Source organism: Pan troglodytes, chromosome 10 (genome assembly GCF_028858775.2).
Source record: "Pan troglodytes isolate AG18354 chromosome 10, NHGRI_mPanTro3-v2.0_pri, whole genome shotgun sequence".
NCBI lineage: Eukaryota > Metazoa > Chordata > Mammalia > Primates > Hominidae > Pan > Pan troglodytes.
In genome coordinates, this window is record NC_072408.2 from 44,086,489 (window position 1) to 44,113,147 (window position 26,659).

Sequence of the window (26,659 nt, forward strand, 5' to 3'; positions counted from 1 at the left end):
GTGAAAACTAAGCATGAAAGAATGAAATTAGGCAAAAGAAAATTATCTAGATAGTTAAATCCTTCCTTACTGTGATACATTAATCTGATACCTTTCTCTGGGGTGGAGCTGAGGTGAGTGTGGCACCAAGGCACTGTCATGGTTTTTTCCTAAGTTAACTGGAGTGTGGTGAGTATGTACTATTATTTTGCTCCATCACAATTGCCATTACTTTTTTGTCTATGTGCTTATCTTGATTTTTTTTGCCCTTGTCTTTAACTGCACTCTCTGACCGGGAAGGGAAGATGATCTCTCTGCCACTTTATTACACTGCAGGAATCTTTATTTGTTGCTGGGCACAGCTCTGTTCCTGAGCACAATGAGAGATTTCCTTTGAGTGAGATCTTGTAGAAGTCAGAGAATACTCAGGAAAGGTATCTCTCTGAAACTGGTTTGGGGAACAATACAGTTTTCTTGGACTTATTGAGAATAATCCTGATTCTAGAAGTAGGGTTGAGAAGAAGCCAAATGGGATTTGTGCTAGCTGCCTGAATTTCACAGAACTGAAAAAACAAAAACAAAAACACTACTTACTACTTGAAGAAGGGCCAGGTATCCTGCCCCAACATTGTCAAAGTTGATCTTCACGTTCTTCCATCTGATCTCTGTATTGTTCCCCTCCATAAGCTTTTCACATTCAGTTTTATTGTTGACATCTTCAATTTCAAATCGGATTTCGGAAGTCTCATTAAAGCAGTAGTGGTACTTTCCCGCAAACAAGTTAACTCCCATGATGCTGAAAATCAGCCAGAAGATGAGACACACCAGCAGCACATTCATGATGGAGGGGATGGCGCCCACCAAGGCATTCACCACCACCTGCATTGGAAGGGGAGGTTGCTCAGTGTTGGGTGGAAATGAGAGCAAGCACATTTTTTGATTTCCAGGAGGGGAATGACATTGTGTGGCTTGTTCTGTATGGAAACATTACATTCCCTTTGGAATTAGAGTAACTGGACAGACTGACAAGTAGGACCAAAAATTTCTAAGTCTAGGACTATATTGAAGGAATTTTAAAAAGTTACATCTTTATTTTGACTAACACAAATTCCCCAGCCAAGCTGACCTAGGTCTTCTTTCCTATGCATCAGCCTGGGACTGAAAAATTATTTCTTAGTCCAGTCTCCCTCTTCCTCAATTCATAAAATATGCCCAATGGGAAAATATGAGTAACTTTCAGCTTGCTAGTTGCCTTTCAACAGACATTCCCCCTCTGAAAAACAAGGTATAATTGTTCAAAATCACAGAGAACTACCCGTTGTGGTTAATAGAGAGCCAGTTAACAGTACATAATGTCTCTTTTATGACTACGCAAGGCCAGTTATTTTATTTCAGGCAATAGCTGAGCATGCATATTTTGCAGGCTCAAGAAAAAAAAAAGCTATATTCCCTCTACCAAACAGTATAAAATAAAATCTGAACAGATGTGCTTTCACTCAAGGTTCATTATACTTCTCCAGCCTTTTTATTCTGACTTTGTAGGCTTTTAAATCAGAGTTGCTCCCTGCTTGGCTAATGCTGTCGTCTCTCTGCTCATTCCAGGGCTTGACTCCACTCATCACAGTGTATTAGAAATAGGGATGACTTAAGGTTTTTAAGAGAGTTTTGGGTTAGATCATCACTGCTCTTGAAACTAAAAAAATTGGCATATTGTTAAAAGTCACTGACTACAGTAAGCTCAGGAATAAAAAAAAAGCAAAAGAAAAAAACCCCTTAGGAATCAAAGTTTATGGGTTGTTTTCAACTTTGATTTTGCTTTACAGTATCAGTCAGAGCAGCACACAATTTAGAGTTTAGGGTTTCCTTATCTTCTGGTTTTGCCTTAGACTGCATTGTCACTCATCAGGACATGTGGCTGATCAGAGCTACCTGTTCTATCTTGTGTAAAAAATGCAATGATATTCTTCTGCTAAGGAGTCACTCTTCCTTTTAGATTAAAATATTCATTTTGTGTTTCTCCAATTCATATACTAGGGCCTTTAGACTGAGAGGCAGTTATTTCTTAATTCTTAGACCAAGAAATCTCTTCTAGATCTGACAGCTCTGTCATTAAAGTGTTTATTACTTTGTTTATTAAGTTGAGCAAGGAAAGCCAGGATATCTGAAATCTGGAAAATCTTCACTTTTTTTGGAGAATGATATTCATATTTATTTATGTTACCAAATTTGTCATGTACTCAGATTTGAATTTACCTCCTCATTCTACAGTTGCTCACCCTTTGGCGGGAGCACCAAAAAGCAATGAAATGTGCAAAAGAACAGGCAAAAGGAGGATGATCCACAAATGGAAAAATAATTTCTCAAACAATACGGGAGTAGATTATGTAAAGATTCAAAAGCTCAAGTCTATGTGACAGCATTTCGCAGCAGACCTTAGGTGGGAGATCGTGACTTTCTGTTAGACCATTACAAATGTGGCACAGGAAGTAGGCCCCAAAGACTTGAAACCAAGGCATGCTGCTTTTTAATCTCAATTCAGAACCTACTTCCTCCAGGAACTCTTCTGACTATGCAGAAAATGATCTTAAGCTTCTACTCAAACCCAGTCTAACCTGTCCCATATACTATGGGTTACAGTTAAATATGGGTTAATATTTACCATAGGGAAGAAACATTAACGTGATCTATTTGAACTTTTATTCTCATAAAGTATATAGAAAATTTTACATATTGATCCATTTGATCAAATGAATCAATATACAAAAATATTCAGAGCCTTATTCTCTGATATGATATAAAATCCTATAAAATCCAAAGTTTTATAAGATGCAAATGTACTTTAATCATAACCAGAGGAAAACTTTTTATTTACTTTTTTTGAGAAAGGGTCTCACTCTGTCGACCAGGCTGGAGTGCAGTGGTGCAATCTTGGCTCACTGAGAAGGGGAGGCCCTTCTCAGATTCAAGCGATTCTCCTGCCTCAGCCTCCCGAGTAACTGGGACTACAGGTGCGTGCTACCGCGCCCAGCTGATTTTTGTATTTTTAATAGAGGTGGAGTTCTGCCATGTTGGCCAGGTTGGTCTCGAACTCCTGACCTCAAAGTGATCCGCCCATCCCGGCCTCCAAAAGTTCTGGGATTACAGGCATAAGACACCATGCCCAGCCCAGAGTTGATTAAACATACTAATAATTCTTCCTTGCTTTGAACATTAGCTGATAAGCTGCAATATGTTAAGTAGAAACTATTTAACTGTGCTCCATATGTAATGATCATTGTGCTGTTATTCTCAGCAACCACTGGGCAAGAGATCATATTTCTTATTTTGAACTCTCACACTAAAGATATATTATAAATGATAATTCAAATTTCCACTGGTAGTCACTTAATGAATTTGATCCTCTCTTCTCAAGTTCTCTAGTTACTCTACATTGCCTTTAATTATCATGAAATCTATTATTGTTAAGAACTAGACATGGAAATATCACTCAAAGCTAGGTTTTAGTAATCTATAAAAAGTTACTTTTATCAATGGAAGTTTATACTTGGCAATTGATACAAATCCCATTTAATTGATGAGAAAATTCCAATGGATATTAATTCTTACAGTATTTTTGTCTTCTCTATAATGTCTTGGACATTATTGTTGCTCAATAAATACTATAAAATCTGTCAGCTGGCTTTTAATATCTGGCAGAGGGAACATGGCTTTAATGGACAACTATGTACTGACAATCAACAAAAATGCATGCATGTTTCATGGCACTAATATTATATACCCTCGAAAATTTAACAGCACAGCGAAATCTTTAAATGAAGATTACTATGGAGGAGAGAAAAGCAAAGAACTACATTAAGTATTCCTTTGCCTATAGCACAAGTGCTTCAGTTTTCCTGGTCTTTGGTTTGAGGAAGAAGAGGAGACTGAAGTCGGTGCCCCAGGACAGGCTTGGGTCATATGCTCCCTCTCAAGTGAAGCTCTGAGTCTGTAATTGGAGCAGCACAGTGACAGTTGAGCCCATCTGCATGGATGGTGTTCAGTTTATGAAGATTTCTTATTTAAAATATTCTAAAGGTAATCTCTCAAGTGTTGGCATATAGAAGAACCAAAACCAAAGAATAAAAAAAAATGCCCCATAGAAAAACAACATTTAAATAAAACATGTGTACCTAATTCTGTTTATTACTGGGGGACTTACTATACGCTTAGCCAAATCCAATCTTTTCTTCTTGCAGTTACTCTCCCACAGAAGGGCTAGGAAACCCACAGGGCAGGAATGGATCCCTGATCCCTTTTCACCTGCCCAACCAGCCATGGTCAATACTGTCTGTTAGTTGGCTGGAGTCAATCAAATGAGGTGGCACTCTTATTCCAAAGCTTCCCTTAATGCATTTATTGTTTTAAATTCCAGCTTTGGGTTCAAACTTGTTCTTGACCATATTATCTTACCGAAAAAAATCTTGATGTAGACGCTTTTCAAATAAAACATCGTAATGCTTTTCAAATAAAATTATCTACTGTTTTGATTATTCATTCGGGACCTCCAAGCTCCTAAACTACTTTCAAGTTGACAAATGAAAGTTTTTAGGGGACTGGAAACTGAGGGTCCAGGAAAGGTACAGAAAGAAGGGGCAGCTAAAGGGAAGAGGTGTGGCTCCCAAAACGGCTCCTGCATCCAGGTTATTCAAATAACTGCCTCATGAGCAAACTGGCCTCAGCGGCCATGAGGACTGCTTCTGTCTGCCTGGACAGGACTGACAGTAATGAGCATCTAGATGGAAATAGTTAGTAACAAGCGTCAGATGGGTCAGATGGGTATTTCTTTTGTAGGGGGATGGGGGGATTTCTTCAGGTATTACCAATCTCTTTTTGGAAGATCAGGGATCACCGTAAGGGGATGCGGAGGAGCTCAGGACAAGTACTGTCTTCAGTGGACTTTTTTGGTTGCATCTTGTCCTCAGTTTTTCAGTCACCAAAGTGGATTATGAACTTTATAACAAAACCAGTATAGTTTATTAAAACATTTTATTAGCTCCCTCTGGAAAACATGCAAAGGTGCAGGGAGCAGAGAAGAACATTTTAACCACATTTTCAATCTCACCGTGGCTGTCTAAACCACTGAATCTTGTGTAATAAACTCTCTTCCTAAATTTAGCCTGAGCATAGCAATGACCTTATTGCGCACATTCTAAAACCTCTCTTATCTGTGGGACAGAGTCTTAAAATCCCAAGTTTTTTGAAAAATTAAAATAAATTTACACTACTGTGGAACTGCCCTTCCTGCAGATGGTTTCAGGAGAGTTGCAGAAAGCTTACATTTAGTACACCAAACTGTGACTGTGCTACAGAAGAAACATGAATTTGTTGCAAAAAGCATTTGTCTGGATAAATTAACATAATAAAATTCCCAAGTCCCAATTAAGTTTTCATCTTCCTATACAACTGTGGGTGGCTTCATGGAGTAACAGCCAGGGATCACAGATGAGGAATGAATGTAGCAGCACTGTCCTGGTATCTAGTTTTTCCAATCGGTCTTGCTTCACGTAGACTATCGTAACAGTTTAATTTTTATTCTTACATTCTGACGTTTGCACATTTAAAAATATATCCTCTGGTTTGCTCTCCTGCATGTATTCAACATCTGAATTGAAGCGAGTTTTCTTGGTCTCGTTAAGTATAACAGACCTCTCTCTGATCACCACAGGACAACTATTACCACCAAAGCCAGTTGCCCCTTTGATTTTAAGAAATTGACTTTTTAGTGTGTGTGTGTGCGCGTGCGTGCGCGTGCACGCACGCACACGCACAATTGTTTAAACCAAAAGAGACAAGAAAATGGCACCAAGAAGGCACCTTGTTTCTAAGTTGGTAGGGTGACAACACCTTGTATTGTTTTGGGTGGAGTATCACCAAAGCAGGAATAGGAGGTATCAAGAAATTTCAGGAGAACTAGCTGATATTCAGTCATCTAGCATCATACGTGGTTGTCATTTTGACAGTGTTAGGGGACCATACAGCATGGGCAGAGGGGTTGGGGGTGAGGAAAAAAGCTTTGCTATCAGACAGAGGCTGCCAGTCCATTTGGGACTGGGCTGAGAACAACAAGGTGCAATAAGAGGAATCTGAATAGAAAGAAAAGCATTTCTTCTCCCAGGGCCATGCCAAATTCTGCTCCATCCCCAATTCCAGGCCTGCCGTCATATCTTCAAGCCCATTCTCAGCTGCTTTCTCAGTGACCCCAAGGCCACAGTCCCCACCTGGCTGATGCCCCTACACAGCACTCTCCCTGCCTGAAGCTTGTGCTTTTCAGTGGGTCTGTGGGTTACAATTCCCCTTCTTTGCACCTGGTGATTCTCCCTATTAAATCAACAGCCCAGAAAGCCGCCCCGAGTGCTACAGGTAAGCCAGGCCAAATGAGAATAGCCAATGTTAACATGTTCTGCGATGGCATGTTGTTGGGGGTGGGGCCAATATTAATGTGATGAGGCAGCTTAACGCAATTCCCCTTTGCACGGGGCAGGTGTGGGGGAGAGAGTGGAGGATCAAATCAGCAGCTGCATCACAGAATTCGTGTTTGAATGATCTTTCCACCATGTGATCAGTTCTAGCATGCTTAAACAGTTTCCACTGGCATGCAGAAGGATCAGCTGCTCTTAGTATCTTACCCTCATCCCTTCAAATCGTGATAAGGCTCTTAAGGGTCTCAAAGCTCTTAGGGTCCTAAGGGACTTTATGGCACCTAGTTCCGAGTAGCCCAGGGCATTAGCTATAAGGCTGACTAAAGAGACCTACACAGAAACAGAAGAGAAAAACAAAAACAAAAAAGGTAACCAAAAAAAAAAAAGAAAGAAAACAGAGGTTCCAGAGTGTTAGAATAAAGCCCCTAGCACTGAAGACACAGATTGGGCCCCCCAGGTAGAGGAAGTGGGTAACACCAGCTGCCTATTTCAACTTGACTCAAACGACCTGGAAGGAAAGGTGGTTGAGAGGCAGAAGAAAAAACAATAGGGAAGAGAAAATCGAGAAGGCGGTAGAACATACACACAAGTTGGAAAAGGGGAGAGGCTGACGGGAGAGGGAGAGAGTGAGGAAGTTCCACTGGAAGGAGAGGAGCCTGAACAGACGACAAGAGCCTTACCCTCGCCCTTTACAGTCTCTGCAGGTCCCAGAAGTCCCCATTAAATTAAGCCAGACAAATTTAATGGTACCTATGGAAAAGAATACAGATAAATACACATACTCCACACAAGCTGCCCCCTCCTCAGCTCATTCACCATTGGCTTTCCAAGAGGGACAAGCTCTCTTACTCCTGGTTGACAAAAAACCATTTGTTTGAGAATCTGATGCGTCACGACATTAACAACAATGAAAACGTTCAATAAGTACTATGGCTGACTTGCAGTTCCCAAGAAGAACTGTGGCTCCATGAGAACTCGCTTAAGTGAGTTCTATCTCTATCTTTTAAATACATCCTTCTATCTCTCACTTTTAACTATAATAACCTTCTGACTTTTAACTATAACCAGGACCCCTCCATGGCCACAAGAACTTGGGTGAGTCTGGACAACTGAATCCACACTTTTCCTTATAATTCTCATTCTTTCCTTCCAGAACAGTCCAAAATGAATTATCCTCAGGTCTGTCATTTCCATGTCAATCTTCTATAACTTTTATCATCAGAATAACAGTTGGAAGAATTATTGGAAAAAAAAATTTGATAGATGAGGAAATTGAGACCCGTACACAAGAATTTGCCCAGGGTTACACTGGCAGTTCTGCAGCCAAGATTAAAGACCTCCACTGCCTGACTCCCAGGCCAATGCTTTTTCTTCCACAGACAGGTCACGTCCCCAGTGGGCAGGTTACACAACAACATTCCAACAGGACTATCTGGACAATCCAGAGTTGAATATGTTGCCGTACCAGGGGGAAGAAGCCTGCAGACCTCCAGGCTTAGACGTATGGTCAAACACTTTCCTGCTCTGCCAGAGGCAAACTTACCTTGTTCTACCAGAGCTCTCAGAGCAGTTACCACGATGCTTTCTCAACACCATGCTAACTACATTTATGCCTTCCTGGGCCTGAGCTGAGAGTTACAGAATTCTTCAGGGGAGAGCAGACCTAAAAATACCTTTAGTTAGTCAAACTCCAGAATGTTTGGGGTCTGGGTTTCTATTTTTTTTTTTTTTTGAGACAAAGTCTCACTCTGTCGCTCAGGCTGGAGTGCAATGGCACAATCTTGGCTCACTGCAACCTCCACCTCCTGGGTTCAAGCAATTCTCCCTGCCTTAGCCTCCTGGGTGAGTAGCTTGGATTACAGGCATGTGCCATCATGCCCGGCTAATTTTGTATTTTTAGTAGAGATGGGGTTTCACTGTGTTGTCCAGGCTGGTCTCAAACTCCTGACCTCAGGTGATTCGCCTGCCTTGGCCTCCCAAAGTGCTGGGATTACAGGCTTGAGCCACCATGCCTGGCTGGGTTCTGGGTTTCTTACAACACAAATTCTAGGATAGGTTAAGATATTTCCATCAACAGCTCTTAAATTCTTCCTACTGGGAAGTGGTGGTTGCAGATCAGCTTAGCTTACTTAAATCGATGATATTTTTAAGAAAATTTAGAGAGGAAAAAAAAAGAAACAATCTACAAATTAGTTTCATTTGCTGCTTTTTATCTCTATCCTAGGTCTTTAATTCTTTGATCCTGTGTCTGTGAATTGCACACACACAATTTTTAAAAAAATGAAGACATTTATAATTAAGCAGCATGACTGGCAGGGGGTAGAAGCGGAAGGTGTATGACCTAGCAAGGGTCAGGATGAGCAGGTTTAAAGGTTTCGATTTAAAAACAGGTATGGCCAGGTGTTGTGGCCGAGGTGGGTGGATCACCTGAGGTCAGAAGTTCGAGACCAGCCTGGCCAACATGGTGAAACCCCGTCTCTACTAAAAATACAAAAATAAATTAGCTGGGCGTGGTGGTGCATGCCTGTAATCCCAGCTGCTTGGAAGGCTGAGGCAGGAGAATTGCTTGAACCCGGGAGGCAGAGGTTGCAGTGAGTGGAGATGGTGCCATTGCACTCCAACGTGGACAAAAAGAGAGAAACTCCATCTCAAATAAATAAATAAATAAATAAAATAAAAAGGGGTATGGACCTTGATCTATGCATGTGCTCATAATCCACCAGTGTAGTTATCTTCTCTGAAGCCCTGGGCAATGTCCAAAGCAAATCTGGAAGTAAATGTTGCCCTATTAGGCTACCCTAATTTTCATGAAAAGGCAGATGGTCCAGAGTTCAATGTCTGCCTAAACTATGGTCCACAAAAGCCCTACCTAGAACATAGTAGCACCAACTAATCCCTTTCTCTCCATCCATCCATCATTATCAATAAGAATTTATATGGAGGTATCTACTTCCCTATTATTGCCAAGTGCAGCCAACTCTTAACTCCAAAAGAATTGAAAGTTGCCAGATTCTTCATGAGGCCTTAATAAGTATATCTGAAGGGAAGCTATTCTTTCTCAACCAAGTACCTGGACTCAACAGTCCCCTGGGTCAGCTTCATCTTACGAAACTTTGTCAGGTAAAGATTGCAAGAAACTAAGCTTTGAGTGGCTATAGGCACCATATAAGGTAAGAAGATCCCAGCTCTTCAGGGTGGGTGACTTATCTGATAACAAATAGGCCCACAGTGTGGAGAATGAAGGAGGAGGTCTAAAGGCCAATTCAGTGGCTGGCTCTAAACGTTGCTGGGAGATAAGCTGTTACTCAGCTGATTAATCTGGCCCAGGACAGGATCAATAAGGGTCTTATCTGGGTTATTCTTTAGTAGTTGAGGGCTCTCTTATAATCCTCTGAGTCTCTGTTAAGCCCCTCCTGGAGATAATCCTAACATTGCTTAAAGTATTCTTTAAGGAAAGAATCAAACCTAAAACAAACAAACAAACAACAAAAAAAAGGAATTGAGGAGACATCAAATTCAGGGCATCAAGCCGGGCGCCTTGGCACGTGTCTGTAGTCCCAGCTACTCAGGAGGCTGAGGTGAGAAGGCTGCTTGAGCCCAGGACTTGGAGGCTGCAGTGAGCCATGATTGTGCCACTGCACTCCAGCCTGGGCAGCAGGGTGAGACCTACCTAAAAAAATTTTTTAAATGAAAAAAAAAAAATAAATTCAGGGCATCTATGGTTGCAGGCTGGAAAAAAAGGGGGAAAGACATTAGGTGATTTTTCCAAAATGATGTGAATATTTTCAAACGGGGAATGTTTTCAGCAGTCTGAATTCAGGCCAAGGCAAGTAGTCTCTGCAAGTCCCCACCTCCGGAACTGACAGGCTTGCTGATCTCCACATACAGTGGGATAAATGTCCTGGGGAAAAGATGCCAAAATTCTTTTACAGGACACAATCTCCAATGCAGCCAAGGACCTGAGCAAAACAGAATGTTTTCCTTGTTTGGGAACTCATACGGCTTATAAATAAAAGGAATTAACCTTGGAAGTCATCTGGATAATCCCATGACTCTGAAAAGTACTCACAGCTTTAAGAGGCAACAAGGAAGAATGAAAATCAATTAGGGAAACAAATGCGATGAGTAACAGACTCAGACATCAAGTCACCAGTGGATGGTGCTAAGTGAGGACCTAACCTTCTGGGTGTTCTAAAATGCCAAAGAAATCAGACACTTTACTCAAATGGACACCAAAAAGTCCAGCAGTTCCAACTGTTCAGGTGACAGTCCAAGACTAATTGTTCATCCACAATTCAAAAGTGGCAGCGATTGGAGCCACTGTGATGGCCTGGGAATGTCCCCCCACCTAGCACAAACCTGGAATCAGGCCATAGTTGCTATGGAAGCTAGTGTAAGCTCCCCAGGGGCTGGGAACATGCTTGCAACAAGGATAACCTCTGTTTCTCCTTATTGCTTCTGGAGCAATTCTACACAGATAATGGCATTCAACTATATTATTTACTAGTAACTGGCACAGAGGTCTTCACAGGAGCCAGTTGGGCACCACAGTAATGTAATGATCAAGCAACCCCCAAAAGCTAGAGGAGCTTATGAATTAGTGTCAGTTGGCTGCATGCCTGTCCTATGCTCTTTACCCCCTTCCACCTCGCGTATAGTCATAAAAAAAGTTTGTGAAATAAATGCTGGCTTGGCACAGTGGCTCATGTCTATAAACCCAACACTTTGGGAGGCCAAGGAGTTCCAGACCAGCCTGGGCAACATGGTGAAACTCCATCTCTACCCAAGATACAAAAATTAGCCAGGCATGGTGGTGTGTGCCTGCAGCCCCAGCTACTCGGGAGGCTGAGGTGCAAGGATCGTGTGAGCCCAGGAGGCAGAGGCTGCAGTGAGCAGAGATGGCGCCACTGCACTTGAGGCTGGGTGACAGAGTAAGACCTCATCTCAAAAAATAAATAAATGCTAATGTGTAGGACTGTTAGTGCTTTAGCAGCTTATTTGTTTAGCAGGGGCATGTGGGATACCTGATCAATATCCTCAAATTCTGGGTAGCTCACCCTAGGGAAAAGAGAAGAACGTGTTCTGGTGAGGGTAGGTCATGGTGGGGAAGCTCTGTTTCAAATCACAGCCTCCCCAGGCAGCTGGGAGTACCAGTTTGAGTTTGTCGCACCTGACGCCAGGTAGTCCTGAGGAGCTATTGTGAAATGAAGACTCTATGGCACTTGCCCTTTCTCCAGAAAGAGAACTGGCCCAGTCTCACTTTGGCTCTCTGGGTCTTATCTCAATCCCATTCTTTAAGTCTTAGAGCTCCAGCTTTCTGTCTGTGGGGGGTACAGGTCCTTCCACCACAGGATGGTATCAACAGTTGCTGGAGGGATGCTAACATCTCTCGCTGCGAGGGTCTCACGTTGATACCCTCTAGGGCTGGGGTCCTCACCTCATTTAGGCATTTCCCAAAGGCTGGCTTTTTGAAATGGGGATGCAACTGAGGGCACAGTGACAGTTCTGGGAAGGGGGTCATTAACCATGGAAATTGCAGACAATGTATTGGAAAAGAAATCCATTTATAGAGCAGAAATCATGGCTCAGTGTTGGGCACCTGCCATCAGAGAGATTTCTATGCTGCTCTATCCTGGATCCCAGAGGTACTCTACAGGTAGTTCACCATGCAGCCAATGAAACCTGCATTCTACATGACCAGTCTAGTCTCCACCGTTCTACTTTCTTGGCACTTAACAGCCCTCAGAAGGAAGTAAATTTTCCACAGGCCCTGGTCCTACAAATCCCATTCATCCTTTCTTTAAAATGCTGACTTGGCTGAAAGAAAGAAGCTTTAGTTATTACATAGAATAAGAGAACAGTCATCATCCTTAGTAAAGCTGACAAGGGACAAGTGATGGTGGGGTGAGAAAGAGAGGATGTCACTTCCAACCTGGAAAAAACACAGGAGGTCATGGCCAGCAAACCTCGGAGATAGTCTTGGAACCTGGAGGAAAAAAGGATTTCTCAAGTTTCATGATCACTGTAGAATGGCAACGTGTGGGAAGAAGGGGGTATTTTATTTCAGTATGAACTCCCCTCACCTAATAAACAGACTTGTTTGGATGAGTCTGGTATCAAGACTTGAGTTGGATGGAAGTGTTCATGGGAATGGTCAGCAGGAGAGACCACAGATCCCACCACCACCTTCGTCCCAGCAGCCCCCATCTCATTCTCTCACCCCTTCTCCCAGCCACAAAAAGAAGACATCCTGCTGGCCTGGGGCAAGAACTTTCCTGTCCCCAGCCTAATAACAAGGGCCTTTGAGACCAGTGATTCCACTTCTCCTAATCTCTGAATCTAAGTTAAGCCAAACCCACCAGACTAAAGAGTTGGTTGGTTAGTCCCCCTGGAGCAAATGCAGGGACTTCAGAGTTCCCCTTCCTAAAATGAAGATCTCAGTGCTATGAAAGGAACTTTACCCACACCTACATCTACATCTTGATCTATAACCTGGGCCCAGGGCAGCTACTGCCATTAGAAAAAGAGAGACCCCTGTTTCTGTGTTCCTGCTGGAAGGGGTGGGAAACAGAAAGCAAGACACCTACAGCCACAATGAGGAAGTCCAGCCAACACCAGGCGTTGGTGAAGAACTTGACGAAGCCATAGGCTGTCCACTTGAGCAACATCTCCAGGATGAAGATATAGGTGAAGACTTTGTCAGCATATTCCAGGATGGTGCGGATGGTCTTTCTCTGCTCAATGTAGATGTCCTCGAAGGCCTAAAAGAGAGGCAGCAGCTACCTATGACAGTGCCTAAAGGCAAGCAGGCCACAGGGAGCACTGCTATCCTCAGGGAGCCGTCCCACCTGGGCTGGCCTGTCATCAGCTCCCTGTCTCCTTCGCTTTACTCCCCCACTACACAGGCTTTTTATGTTTTAATAGGTTTATTGAGATACAATCCACACATCATAAAATTCAGCCATTTAAAATGGCTTTTAGTATATTCAGAGTTGTGCATCCATCACCACAATCAATTTTAGAACATTTTCATTACCTCCAAAAGAACCCCCACACCCTTTAGCTATCACCCTCTAAACCCCCAACCCCCTAGCCCTAGGCAGCCACTCACCTACTTTCTCTCTCTAGATTTTCCTTCTTACGGCTGAGTAATAGTCCAATATATGGATATACCACATTCTGTTTATCCTTCATCAGTTGATGGACATGTGTGTTGTTTCTATTGTGAACAATGCTGCTGTGAACATCTGTGTATGGGTTTTTAGGTAGACATGCTTTCATTCTCTAGGGCATATGCCCAGGAATGGAATTGCTGAGTCATATGGCAACTGTTTAATTTTTTGAGGAACTGCCAAACTGTTTTCCAAAGTGGTTGCATCATTTCACATTCCTACCAGAAGCATATGAGTGTTCCAATTTCTCCACATCCTCACCAATACTATATATAAAAGAAATGACAAAATCTTTCCTCCTTTTAGTTCCTTGACACCACAGTATGGGTGGAGGGTCATACAGGTGGGAGATACTCAGGTGAAGAAAATCTTATCACTATTGTATTTCTTTGGCATTCATGAATGGGATAATCCCTTATACGGTGGTGTGAGCATTCCCATCTGCAGAGTGGTGGACTATACAGGTATGGTGCCAAGAGGAGGGAATTCCTAAAGCATAGGAAAACCTGTGGAGGTGGGGAGGAAGTCCTCTGTGATACAATGGGAAGTGCCTGCTCTGAACAGCTCCAGAAGAATAGAATTGGGTTGTCTGCAGCGTCACCTTCCAAAATGGAGGCACATGGATATCAGGTGCTCCACTTTCTCTCTGTTTTTTTTTTTGGAGACGGAGTCTCGCTCAGTTGCCCAGGATGGAGTGCAGTGGTGCGATCTCAGCTCACTGCAACCTCCACCTCCCGGGTTCACGCCATTCTCCTGCCTCAGCCTTCCGAGTAGCTGGGACTACAGGCACATGCCACCACACCCGGCTAATTTTTTTGTATTTTCAGTAGAGACGGGGTTTCACTGTGTTAGCCGGGATGGTCTCAATCTCCTGACCTCGTGATTCGCCCGCCTCAGCCTCCCAAAGTGCTGGGATTACAGGCGTGAGCCACCATGCCCAGTTAATTTTTTTTGTATTTTTAGTAGAGACGGGGTTTCACCGTGTTAGCCAGGATGGTCTCAATCTCCTGACTTCGTGATTCGCCCGCCTCAGCCTCCCAAAGTGCTGGGATTACAGGTGTGAGCTACCGTGCCCGGCTCCACTTTCATCAACAGGCAGTTGGGGGACAGGGGTCATGGGTTCCACAGTCCTACTCAGGGTCTCGGTGCAAATAAATCCCCTTTGCTCAATCAAAAAGGCAACAGCTTCCATGTCAGGTTTCCCCTTAACCCCATCTGTTGGAAATCCCTTCTATAATCCAAGGTATGTGAGATGCCCAAGACTGATCTCATGTCACTGAGGGCCCTAATCCCCACCCTCTTTAGTCCCATTGTAACCACGTTCTAGTTTCTTCTTGGACATTTTAGCTGTGGCTTCATTTTGTTATTTTTTTTTTTTTGAGATGGAGTTTCGCTCTTGTTGCCCAGGCTGGAGTGCAATGGTGCAATCTCGGCACACTGCAACCTCCGCCTCCCAGGTTCAAGCAATTCTCCTGCCTCAGCCTCCTGAGTAGCTGGGATTACAGGCATGCACCACCATGCCCGGCTAATTTTGTATTTTTACTAGAGACGTGGTTTCTCCATATTGGTCAGGCTGGTCTCGAACTCCCAACCTCAGGTGATCCGCACGTCTTGGCCTCCCACAGTGCTGGGATTAAGGCGTGAGCCACCGGACTGGGCCACTTTGTTATTCTTAAATCTCATGCCTACTGTTGCACAGGGTCTGCAGGTACTGAACCAAACATCCTTTGCTTAATCATTAAGACAAATAAAAACTGTCAAAGGTGAGCAGTAAAGAAAGTTCAAAACCTTTAGTTCACTACTGCTTTATTCTTTTTTGTAGAGATGGGAAAGAGAAGAGCCAAATGATGGGTCATACTGTTTAGATTTTTGTTTACTAGATTTGAAGAATAACAATGACAGCAATAATAAAACGCCTTTCTCCAATCACTCGGCTTAGTCTGATCCTCTCTTTTCTTAAGGGCAGAGACCATGCTGTCATTTTGGGTGCCTCTGCGGCACCTCAGGAAGTGTTGTGTGAATGCTCGTTGATGCAACAAATGGCCCAGGGGCAGGCAGGGTGGTCTGGCTCCCCTTCACTCAGATCAGTGGCTACCAAGCCATCTTTTTTGCCTCCTACTTTAATCCTGACACCTTCCTGTGTAAACCTTCCCCTTACTTCCCATGGTCCTTTTCATGAAAGCTGTCTTCTTCACCCTTGGGCTTGTCTTTAATACACACTGCTGCCTCTCTCAGCTTTTCTTATTCTCCTGCCTCACAAGTCAGTGAAACTTCCCAAGTCACTGTCAAAATCTTTAACACTGAATTTGGGGTTTCTCCCTTGCTATGTTTTTTTTTTTTGCTTCCAGATTAAGCTTTGATTCCACACCTACATGAATGTGCCCACCTTCTTTAAATATACTTCAACATTATGCATTCTTCACCTTTCCCTTAAGGAAAGTGTGTACTGTCTCTAGTCCCTGCAGTCCTCAAAACTATTCAACCAGCAAGCAACTCCCTCACACCACACCCTGTCCAGGTCTCCTCAGTTATAACCCAGCTAAAAATAAAAGCAAATGCCAAGATAATTAGTCTCAGCAGTGGAGGAGCCTGTGTGTTCAGGGCCTTGTATGTTTCACTGATTAATAAGTACTTAGGACAATGTGAATATAAATAACCTTTGTACCAGAGATCTGACTCTAAACATTTGCTAATGCCATGGGTTCTCTAAATCCAGTAGGCTGTGAAGGGACAGTAAGTGGAGGAATAACACCTCCCTCCCATCCTGGGTAACTGAAAAGCAAAGAACAAGAGATTTGGGGTATTAGGTAAGAGAGGGAAGTTCATTTTAGGGGCTGCTAAGGATGGGGTAAACCAGGCAGTGGGGACACATGAGAGGAATAGTGCTAAGAGGATCACAATGTGAACAAGTATGGATTCTAATCCCACAGGCTCAAAGTAGCAGCCTAAAGCACTTTAACAGATCATTCTTCTTGGGACCACAGCCAATCTGTTTTCAGAGCCACTGGGCTTTGGCCTCAGCCTTTTCCCACTGGCTTCTCTACACCCTTCCCCAGCCAATCCCTCCTCACACTCTCCCCTGGACCTCACCAGGGCGCCACTGCTCAGCAGAATCATGAAGATGATGAAGGTCTCAAACCAGTTGTGCTCCACGATGAGGAAGCAGGTTTTCCGCAGGATCCACCAAGACTTGCCTAGCCCTTCCTCGATGTTGACCTGGCAGCACTTGAACCGCTGGACACAACCTGGCACCAGCGGGAGAGGCGGGTCAGACCGTGGAAACGTGCCCCGCCCAGACCTGCCCTCTCCTCCATCTCCCAGGCCCCGCCAGGTGCTGCCCCACCACACAGCCAGGAGGACAGTGGCTGAATCAGAATGTCTGATTCAGAAATGGAGAGGGTGGCAGGGCTGGGGCTATGCTGCAAAGGCTAATGGGGCAAGGCCCTCAGGAGTCAAGAAGATGTCCTACAAAGAAGCAGTGAGAGGGAGGAGAAAAGGGTAGTCAGGAGGCAGGCACAGCCATGACAGAACAGGACATTCTAATGGAAATTTTCGGGCTGATGCCAAGAGAAAATGGATGATGAAAAGTGTGAGAATAGAAACTTGTTATATACTTGTCAGATACAAATAGGGGAAACAATCTAAGTTTCCTTCAAAATGGTGGGGTGGGGAGCAAAGTTCTTGAAGATAGCCACTGAGCTGCCCCTCACCCACCACTAGCCCTGGCACAACTGTGTCTGTGAGCAACACGAGTGTCCCAAGCCCATCCGCTCCTCGTCCCCTTTCACCTTCTGTGAAGCAGGCATCTGGATCCAAGTATTCCTCAGGCTGTTCCACAGGGACCTCTTCTACTTCTGGTTTGATATCAATGGTGCTTCCTTCAGAGGAGCTGGTGTCATCTAGTTTCTAGACACGCAAGGAAAAGGGAGATCAGGCAGCTCTGAGGCAACATGCCCACTCCACACTGAGAACTCTGCCTCTGGTGGGGATGAGGGGCCAGCTCTGACTCCTCTCTAGAATTCTTACTACAACTCGCGATAAGCAAACCATATCCACGGGCCCCCAAAACTTCTGTCCAGATGGGATATAACATCAAAACCTACTCACAGACGGCAATGACCCACCCAAAGCTAAATGCGGCTATAGGTTGGTTTCAGGGCTATAACTCAGATGAATGGCAGGGAAGTACTCGAGGGCTTATCCCAGCCTCTGACCCAGATGATCCAGAAGTGACAGAGGTGGGTCCAGGATCATCTTAGGATTCCACCTCATTTAGGAAAGGCCTAGAATGATACTGGGAGGGTGGAATTAGTTCTCCAAGTAAATTGGTTATTCCAGAATCTCTCTACCAAGCCCATAGCTGAACCAATCCCCAAGGCTGACAGCACCCTGTTTGCTCTCACGCAGGATCAAGGCTGTTTCTAGGCTGGGACCTTACATCTTTGCTGCCTTCAGGATCCGACTCGCTGCTAACATCCTCTGTGTTGAGGTTCTCAAAGTCAGACTCGCCCACAGCAATGGGTACCCGCACAGTCAAGTTGGGGTTGTTGATGAAGGACATGTGGTCCTCATCAATGATGTACTTCTCCACGCTGCTGCCAATGCCGCTGGTTGTGCCATTGCCATTCTTCTGGAAGTCGCCATTCCGGTGGATGTCTGCACCGGTGTGATTGGCGATACAGTTGGCCTTCTTTTCATACAACTCATCCAGAGGCTTCACCTCATCGGCCTCACGCTGCTTAAAGTGGGCCTGCATGAAGGCGTGCACCTTTAGTTTGGTCCAGGCCACACCCTTCTTGATACGGATCACTGAGATCTGGAGGTTGTTCATTTCCCCATCGTCATCTGTGGCAGCCAGGTTGTCTGCACTGAAGGAGCTCAGGAGCAAGGCCAGAAACAGGTTCAGCACCTATGCCAGTAGCATTGGAAAAAAGGAACAAATGCAGAAAAGTTATCCATCGAACTCAGGGTTGCAAACTGGAAGCCAATGGACTTCACATGACAGACTCAAAGAGGCTCTGTTGTGTTGTGTTTGGCCCACGTAGTATTTTAATGCTCATGTTACCAGGTGGGAATGTGTTTGGTTTTGGTTGTAATACAAGGAGTTTAGCACCTCTTTTCTTGGGTCTTTTATAGTTTTACATACATATATATGTACCCGAAAATATATTACTTCTCTTATAATCAGAAAAAACAAAGGCTGCATCCATTTTGGAAGGACATTTCCCCAAAATAAAAAGGTGAATATACATTACTGGGAAGGGTCACAAAGTGTACAGATGCCACATATTCATGAGCGGAGTTTTAGAGGACCCGCGTCAGAAAAAAAAATTAGGCTTGAAGTGCCATCCTTTCATACAAAAAACCAAGAAGGCAGAACTGAAATACACTTCATGTCATCATATTTTAAGAACAAATTTTGTTTTCCTAACATTTATAAAAATAAAATCGCTTTAGCAAGACAGTGATGGTGACTTTTATATTTTTTTGCATAGCCAAATGTCAAGCCATCAGATACAAGCTTTATTTATTTTTGTTTTAATCTCCTATTTTACTACATTGAACATTAAGATTAATTAATTTATTTTTATTAAGACTTACTTTTTAGGAGTGGGAGAGGTGCTCACTTCTTGATTTACACTTGGTCCTTACTTTGTCATACTTGGGAAGAAGAGTAAGGCATACATTTTAGGAGGAGATAACAGTCATGTGCAGAGTGGGAGGGTGGAAACAATAAATGAACTATAAGTGTTCGGATTATCTGCACCATTTGTAGAGTTAAAAAGGAATATGGTTGGTAAAATGCGGGTGAGTTGGAGAGGGCTTTGAAGGCCAGGCTGAGGGATCTGAATTTTATTTAATTAGATCCACTACTGGTTCTTGAGTAAAGGAGTCACAGATGATGACAGATATTTGAAAGAGTCATTCAGACTAACTACATACAGAGGGGAAGGGCAGAAGTTAGGAGGCTGTTACATGCATGAATTGATAAGGGTCTGGATTAGGCTACAGAAATCCCAAATCTTAGCATGCATTAGAATCTCAGGGAGTGAGGGGTGTGGATGTTTGTTAAAAATATTTCCTTAGCCTACTCTAAAGATATTTGGATTCAGTAGATTTGGTATACAGCCTGGGACTTGGCCTTTTTTTGTGAGTGAAACTTGTGTAATTATGATGCAGGTGGTCTTGAGACCACATTTTTATAAAGTACTGAATGAATTATAGAAATGCAAAGGAAGGGGCAGATCTTAGATACTATGAAGAAAGACATCCACAGAAATACTATGAAGAAAGATGCATTTAAGACACATCAGATATTTGCTGGGAGTGGAGAGAAAAGAGACAGAAAATACTCCAAAGTTATAGGTTCCTAGAAACTAGATGGGCAGAAGGACTACTGAGCAAAGGGGAACCTGAAAAGTGTCATCAGGGGGTAGTGGTAACAGCTGATTTTTATCAAGTGCTCAGGTATCTGGAGACAGCCATGGGGAGATGTCTTTGAGACAAATAAGAACAGGAGAGTGAAGAAAGGGTGGCAAAGTCAGGGCTTGAAAATGTTGATCATGCTACATACCGGGAAGCCATTGTTATAGTCACTGAAGTAGTGAGAAGACTAGAGGGATTAGGACTGAGGGAAAGGTGGCTGGGAATGGAGAACAGGAAGAATTAAACATTACAGTAGCTATTTTTTTTGTAGGTCAAATGGAAGAACAGAATAGCTGTAGCTGGTTCAGAGGCTGGTGAGTAGGAGCCTTTTACTGTCATGCTTCTCTGTGGCAGAAAAAGGAAGAGAACTAATGTGGATGAGCATGTTAAGGGACAGATAAGCTTGTTTTCTTCCAGTCCTCTTTGCCCTACCCTTGCAGGTGGGATTAGGGGCCTGATCTGTAAGATAGTCCTTTCTCAAACTTTAGTGTACTTTTGAGTCACACAAGGATCTTGTTAAAAATGCAGATTCTGATTCAGTAGTTCTGATTTGGGGCCTAGAATTCTGCATTTCTAACACACTCTCCAGTGATCTTGTTGCTGCTAGTCCTCAGATCACACTTTAAGAAGCAAGGTGTTAGATCTGTTGGTGACTCTTCTAAAGACAGAGGTAGAAGAGAGCAGGTGGACAGATCAAAGTAAAGCAATAAAGTGATTTGTCATTTATATAAATTAAATAAAACTCTAAGATGGTTTAGAGCAGTGGCTCTCAATGGAGGGCAATTTTGCCCCCCAGGGACATCTGGCAATGTCTGCAGACATTTTTGGTTGTCACCGCTCTCAGGATGCTACTGGCATCTAGTGGGTAGAGGCCAGGAGGGATGCTGCTAAATCCTACAATGCACACGACAGCCCACAACAAAGAATTATCCAGCCCAAGATGTCAATAGCACCAAAGATGAGAAATTGTGGTTAAGAAAAAGGAAGGCTTCTGTAGGCGAACGGGCACAGACTTTAAAGTGTAGGTTCAAATACAAGCCCTATATTTATTTGGGAAAGTCACTTAATTTTGCTGAGTTTGCTTTCCTAACTCTAGGAAAAGGGTTGACAAGTTGTGGGGGTCATGACTAAGTAGGCACTCTGTAAGTATCTCTCTCCTCTCCTTCATTTGTACCTTAGGGTTTCTGGGCCAAGAAAGAATAAAAATCAACAAACATGACGGGTAGTAGAAGGACTAAGCAGTAGAAGGACTTGGGCTTCTGGGCCAGGGGTAGAATATTCAGGGTGTAGAACAAAAATATCTACAAATTAGTACTAACCACCAAGTTGCCAATCACCATGACCATCATAAAGACAATGAGGCACATGGCCTGGCCTGCCACTTCCATGCAGTCCCACATGGTCTCAATCCACTCCCCGCACAACACTCGAAAGACAATGAGGAAGGAATGGAAAAAGTCATGCATATGCCAGCGAGGGAGTTCACAGTCCTGGTTGATCTTGCAGACACACTCTTTGTAGCTTTTTCCAAAGAGTTGCATCCCCACCACGGCAAAGATGAAGACAATAATGGCCAGCACCAGTGTCAGGTTGCCCAGGGCACCCACTGAATTTCCAATAATCTTGATTAGCATGTTCAGGGTGGGCCAGGATTTGGCCAATTTGAAGACTCGGAGCTAAGGAAAAAAAAAAAACCCAAACAAAAAAATAAATGATACTCAATCAATTTTCTCACCACATGGCTAAAATAAAAACATAAAATTAGGAAGATCAGATTAAATATATTGAGCACCCTTGGAAAATTCCCAGGACTTTCTAACAGTGTCTCAGACTAAATGGGGAGAAACTGAGACATAAATAAGGGAAAACTGATTAATTTCAGAGTAGTTGAAAAAATTGTAACTAGAAACCAGGAATACTGCCTTAGTCCCTTACTTTAGATCTGAGTCAGTCTGCTTTTTGAAAACCCACATATGAACATATCCCTTTCCTACTAATTTTCCCTTGACTTCTCACAGGACAAGTGAAATAAAATGTGATTTGTAGGAAACCAAAAGACTAGTATGGGAAGGACAGTTTAAAAAAAAATCCATCTCCTTAAAAAAGCAAACATTAAAAAATTCTAAATACCTATTTTGCTTGCCAATAAATAATCAATGGCTGATTAAAAAAAACCGTTGTGATATGCTTGGAATAACTTGGAGGAAAAGCACAACTCTCAAACAGGGGCAGTTCCACATACATCAGTCATCTTATGAAAAGAGCCTATACTGGCCAGGTGCAGTGGCTCATGCCTGTAATCCTAGCATTTGGGAGGCTGAGGTAGGCAGATGACTTGAGGCCAGGAGTTCGAGACCAGCCTGGCCAACATGGTGAAATGCCGTCTCTAATAAAAAATACAAAAATTAGCCAAGTGTGGTGGTGCAGGCCTGTAATCCCAGCTACTTGGGAGGCTGAGGCATGAGAATCACTTGAACCTGGGAGGTGGAGGTTGAGGTGAGCCGAGATCACACCACTGCACTTCAACCTGGACAGCAGAATGAGACTACGTCTAAGAAAAAAAAAAAAAAGAAAAGAGCCTATATTGTTATTCAGAGGACAGAACTTTTAGTACCTGTCAATCATGAAATATCTATATTCTGTAATAAATAATAACAAGATCTTGGCTAACAGAGTGTTAATTATTTTTTATTAATTAATTTATTTATTTTTGAGACAGAGTCTCACTCTGCCGCCCAGGCTGGTGTGCAGCAACGTGATCTCGGCTCACTACAACCTCCGCCTCCTGGGTTCAAGTGATTCTCCTGCCTCAGCCTCCCAGGTAGCTGGGATTACAGGCGTGCACCACCATGCCCGGCTAATTTTTGTATTTTTAGTAGAGATGGGGTTTCACTATGTTGGCCAAGCTGGTCTCAAATTCCTGACCTCAAGTGATGCGCCCGCCTTGGCCTCCTGAAGTGCTGGGATTACAGGTGTAAGCCACTGTGCCTGGCCCAGCCTGAGAATTATAATGCATAAAGGCTATGGCAGTGTGGCCAATAAAATTATAATTATGAGATCATCATTAGATGTCATATGCTAACAAATAACTAACATAGAATGTAATAGGAATTTTGGTAGAAGGCAACAGCACAATTTTAACTTTTTTTTAATTGAAAAGTTATCTTATCAGAGAGTTCAAGATTTACCAGGTGTTACCCTATATGCAGACATCTGGGCCACTCATATTGTTTTCAACAGAGTGGTTTTTTAATTTATTAAGAATATAAGTTCTAAGGCTACTCTCAATCCTTTCTTTTGTCACCTAGGTAATAACTATTCTCAAAAAAGTCCACTGTGGACTGGATCCTAACCAAAGGATCCAGTAAACAGTAAACAGAGGTTTCAAAAATTTGGCAGTTATTTGTGACTCTGACTGAGTGAAATCTCTGTTTTACAAATAGTTTCACTTTTTCCAGTTCTTTCTTAGAACTGCTGAATATCTCAATGAAGAAACTTGAAACCTTTTCAGTTGCCAAGTGCTTATTTTCCCAATAGGGAGTGAAAAACCCAAGCCAATTCTAATGCCAGGGAAGCAGTAGTGACCTTTGTCTGAGTGGGATACCCCCAGGATAACTCAGTTTCTCGAGGAGTTAATCAAGATATCACTTACGCTTATGTTTACGGACAGCTGTTTTGAAGATACCATTAACTATTCTTTCAGAGTCATTTTAAGTCATTAAGAGTAACTTAAACACTAACTTCTTCAAATACATTAATACAAACTCCTTTTTAGCTAATGATAGAGAAAATAAAGCCAATGTTCAACAACTAATTTCAATATAATACAGATGCTCCTTGACTTATGATGGGGTTATGTCCCAATAAACCCATTTTAAGTTGAAACCGCTGTAAGTAAAAATGCATTTAATATACGTAACCTACTGAACATCACATCTTAGCCTAGCCTACCTTAAACATGTTCTGAACACTTACATTTGCCTAGAGTTGGCCAAAATCATCTAACACAAAGCCCATTTTATAATAAAGTATTGAATATCTCATGTAATTTATTGAATACTATACTGAAAGTGAAAAACAGGACGGTTGTGTGGGTACTCAAAGTATGGTTTCTACTGAACGTGCACTGCTTTTTTGCAGAATGTAAAGCTGAAAAATTGTAAGTTGAGCCATCATAAGTTGGGAACCATCTGTATTTAAAAACCTTATTTTATTCTCATTTTTTGGAAGCGCTACCATGACAGAAGAAATGAAGAAAGTCATCTTTGAACAAGGAGAAATTCTTGCCATTTCAAGGAGACGTTCAGATTTAAAAAAATAGATTCACTAGCAAACCCAAATTAGACCTCACACTGGGCCTTGGGGGAGTTCATTTTCTTCATCTAGTGTCTTGGGTCTTATTTTTCACTTATCATCTTAGACATCTCTTAGATTAAGCAGCATTTTCTAAAGAGCTTCTTAAAATTGATTTCTGTTTGCTTATTGATTTTTAACAACTAACTTCCATATCAGGTATTTTAGGAAAGTTTTTAGTATTTTAGTAGCTAAGCCAAATAACTGGAATTGGGAGTAAAATACAGCTAATATATTTTTTAAGTCATCAAATTAATTTATGCAGAACTCTTTCTAGTAGCTGCAAGATAGGAAATGTTAAAAGAAATTGGAGAAATATGGAATACCAATCGGAAAGATCGCAGCACTGAAAGCCCCTCCACGTCTGCTAGACTCAGTTCCATTAAACTGAGGGAGACAATAAATCCGTCAAAAATGTTCCAACCTTCTTGGAAATAATAGTAGGGATCCATGGCTATGAGCTTCAGGAACATTTCCGCTGTGAAAATTCCAGTGAAAACCTAAATAGGGGGATGCAGGGGGTAAGAAAAAGAAATAGTAGAAAGAGAATGCCTTTATCATTATTTTTGAAAACAACATGTCCAAGAAACCTCAAGAGTTAACCTTAGTTAAATTCTGCATCTGAAGATATCAATACCTGGATGTCTCATGAGCACCCCACCTGATGCAGGAAAATCTTATTCTCCTCTTGAATGAAGTCCCCAGCCCCAAAGTTCCCATCTTTGTTGCCAGAACCACTCAATTTAAACTCTTCAAGAGTGCAGTTGAGAAAATATGCTAAGCAATGGCAATACTACACCAGGCGACTCCTTTCAAAGGGTCAGCAGTCATTTTGAATGTATATAATACTTGTGATGTTTGCTTAAAAAAATCACTCGCGTTATGATTAGAAAAATAAAGTATTAATGCTAATTTGACATTATATCTTACCAAACCCAGACATTTGCCGCAAGGTGTAAAAGCATACAATATTGCCAAAATGTGCAAAATATAGGAAATAATATCTATAATCTCACCACCTTGCATACAACTATCATTTTCATGTATTTTCTTTCTGTTTTTTTTTTTCAAATACACAGGTATTTTGACAGAGTTGGAAAATCATAGAATACATAATATCTTGGGTCTGATTTTTCACTTATCGTTAAGTCTATCCATGTTGCTACACGGTTCTCCCAACTCTCACTCTTACTGCCTGTATAAAATTCTACTGGCGGCTGGGGATGATGGCTCACTCCTGTAATCCCAAAACTTCTGGTGGTCGAGGCAGGCAGATCACTTGAGTCCAGGAGTTTGAGACCAGCCTGGACAACATGGTGAAAACCCATCTCTACAAAAAATATAAAAATTAGTTGGGCGTGGTGGTGGGCGCCTATGGTACCAGGGACCAGGAGGCTGAGGTGAGAGAATCACTTGAGCCTGGGAGGCAGAGGTTGCAGTGAGCCAACCTGGAGGGCAGTGTATCATGCCACTGCACTCCAGCACAGGTGACACAGCAAGCCCTATCAAATAAATAAATAATAAATAAATAAATAAATAAATAGTGAATAAAATTCTATTGGGTAAATACATCCTCAAATAATTTTCCTATTGTTGGAGACTTTGGTGCTTCCTTTTAATTTTTTTCAATAGGATAATCAATGACATAATAAATGTTTTAGATGTGTAGCTTATTGTGTGTAAAAATGACATCTTCCCTATGTCACCCATCTCCCATTTTTCTGCTGACAGAGTGCCTGCACTTCCCGATGACTTCCATATCCTGCAGGCATTAGGAGGTGATATGCAGGATGAAAGTCAAATCCCATGAATGCTGGTTTTGACAAAACCAATACCTTCATTCTAGGCTAACCATATAACAACAGACTCTTATTGAATATTATGTTTTTAGAGGAGAGGACTTATTTTTACAATAGATTTAAAACTGTCATAATATATTAGTACTTGTAACTACCTGTTTACCAAGTTTCCACATGAAACAGTTTAAGGAAAACTGAAGATATAGTCTGAGAACAAAATTAAAAATAGTAAAAAATACTTAGATTATAGATGCTGTTTGGAAATATACTGAATTAATAAACAGCAATAAAAAAACAGAATGATGACTGAAATACATCATAATGGATAAGTGGGCTATAGGTTTTCGGTGTTCATATGCTTTTCTGTAGTTCCTCATGTTTCTAGATTGAAGATGCAATATTCTAAAATTGAAAAAAAAATTCCACAAAGAGATCCAGTTAAGTAAAATCAAAGTTTATAATACAAGTTAAG

At 42.3% G+C, this 26,659-nt stretch overlaps 1 protein-coding gene across 8 annotated transcripts in view; it reads right to left on the reverse strand.

Annotated features, from left to right (window-relative positions):
* The window catches only part of SCN8A (sodium voltage-gated channel alpha subunit 8), a 221,336-nt gene that overhangs the window by 25,045 nt on the left and 169,632 nt on the right, over nucleotides 1–26,659 (reverse strand). For 6 of the 8 annotated variants that reach the window (XM_063785628.1, XM_054663320.2, XM_054663318.2 and 3 more), the window contains 8 exons: nucleotides 24,715–24,888; nucleotides 21,355–21,711; nucleotides 18,048–18,518; nucleotides 17,398–17,515; nucleotides 16,700–16,854; nucleotides 13,025–13,198; nucleotides 6,645–6,767; nucleotides 574–858 (listed from right to left, as the gene is read on the reverse strand). In XM_063785628.1, coding sequence (XP_063641698.1) covers nucleotides 574–858; nucleotides 6,645–6,767; nucleotides 13,025–13,198; nucleotides 16,700–16,854; nucleotides 17,398–17,515; nucleotides 18,048–18,518; nucleotides 21,355–21,711; nucleotides 24,715–24,888 — 1,857 coding nt within the window. The remainder of the gene's footprint in view (nucleotides 1–573; nucleotides 859–6,644; nucleotides 6,768–13,024; nucleotides 13,199–16,699; nucleotides 16,855–17,397; nucleotides 17,516–18,047; nucleotides 18,519–21,354; nucleotides 21,712–24,714; nucleotides 24,889–26,659) is intronic. The other 2 variants (XM_054663321.2, XM_054663322.2) reach the window with 1 other exon arrangement.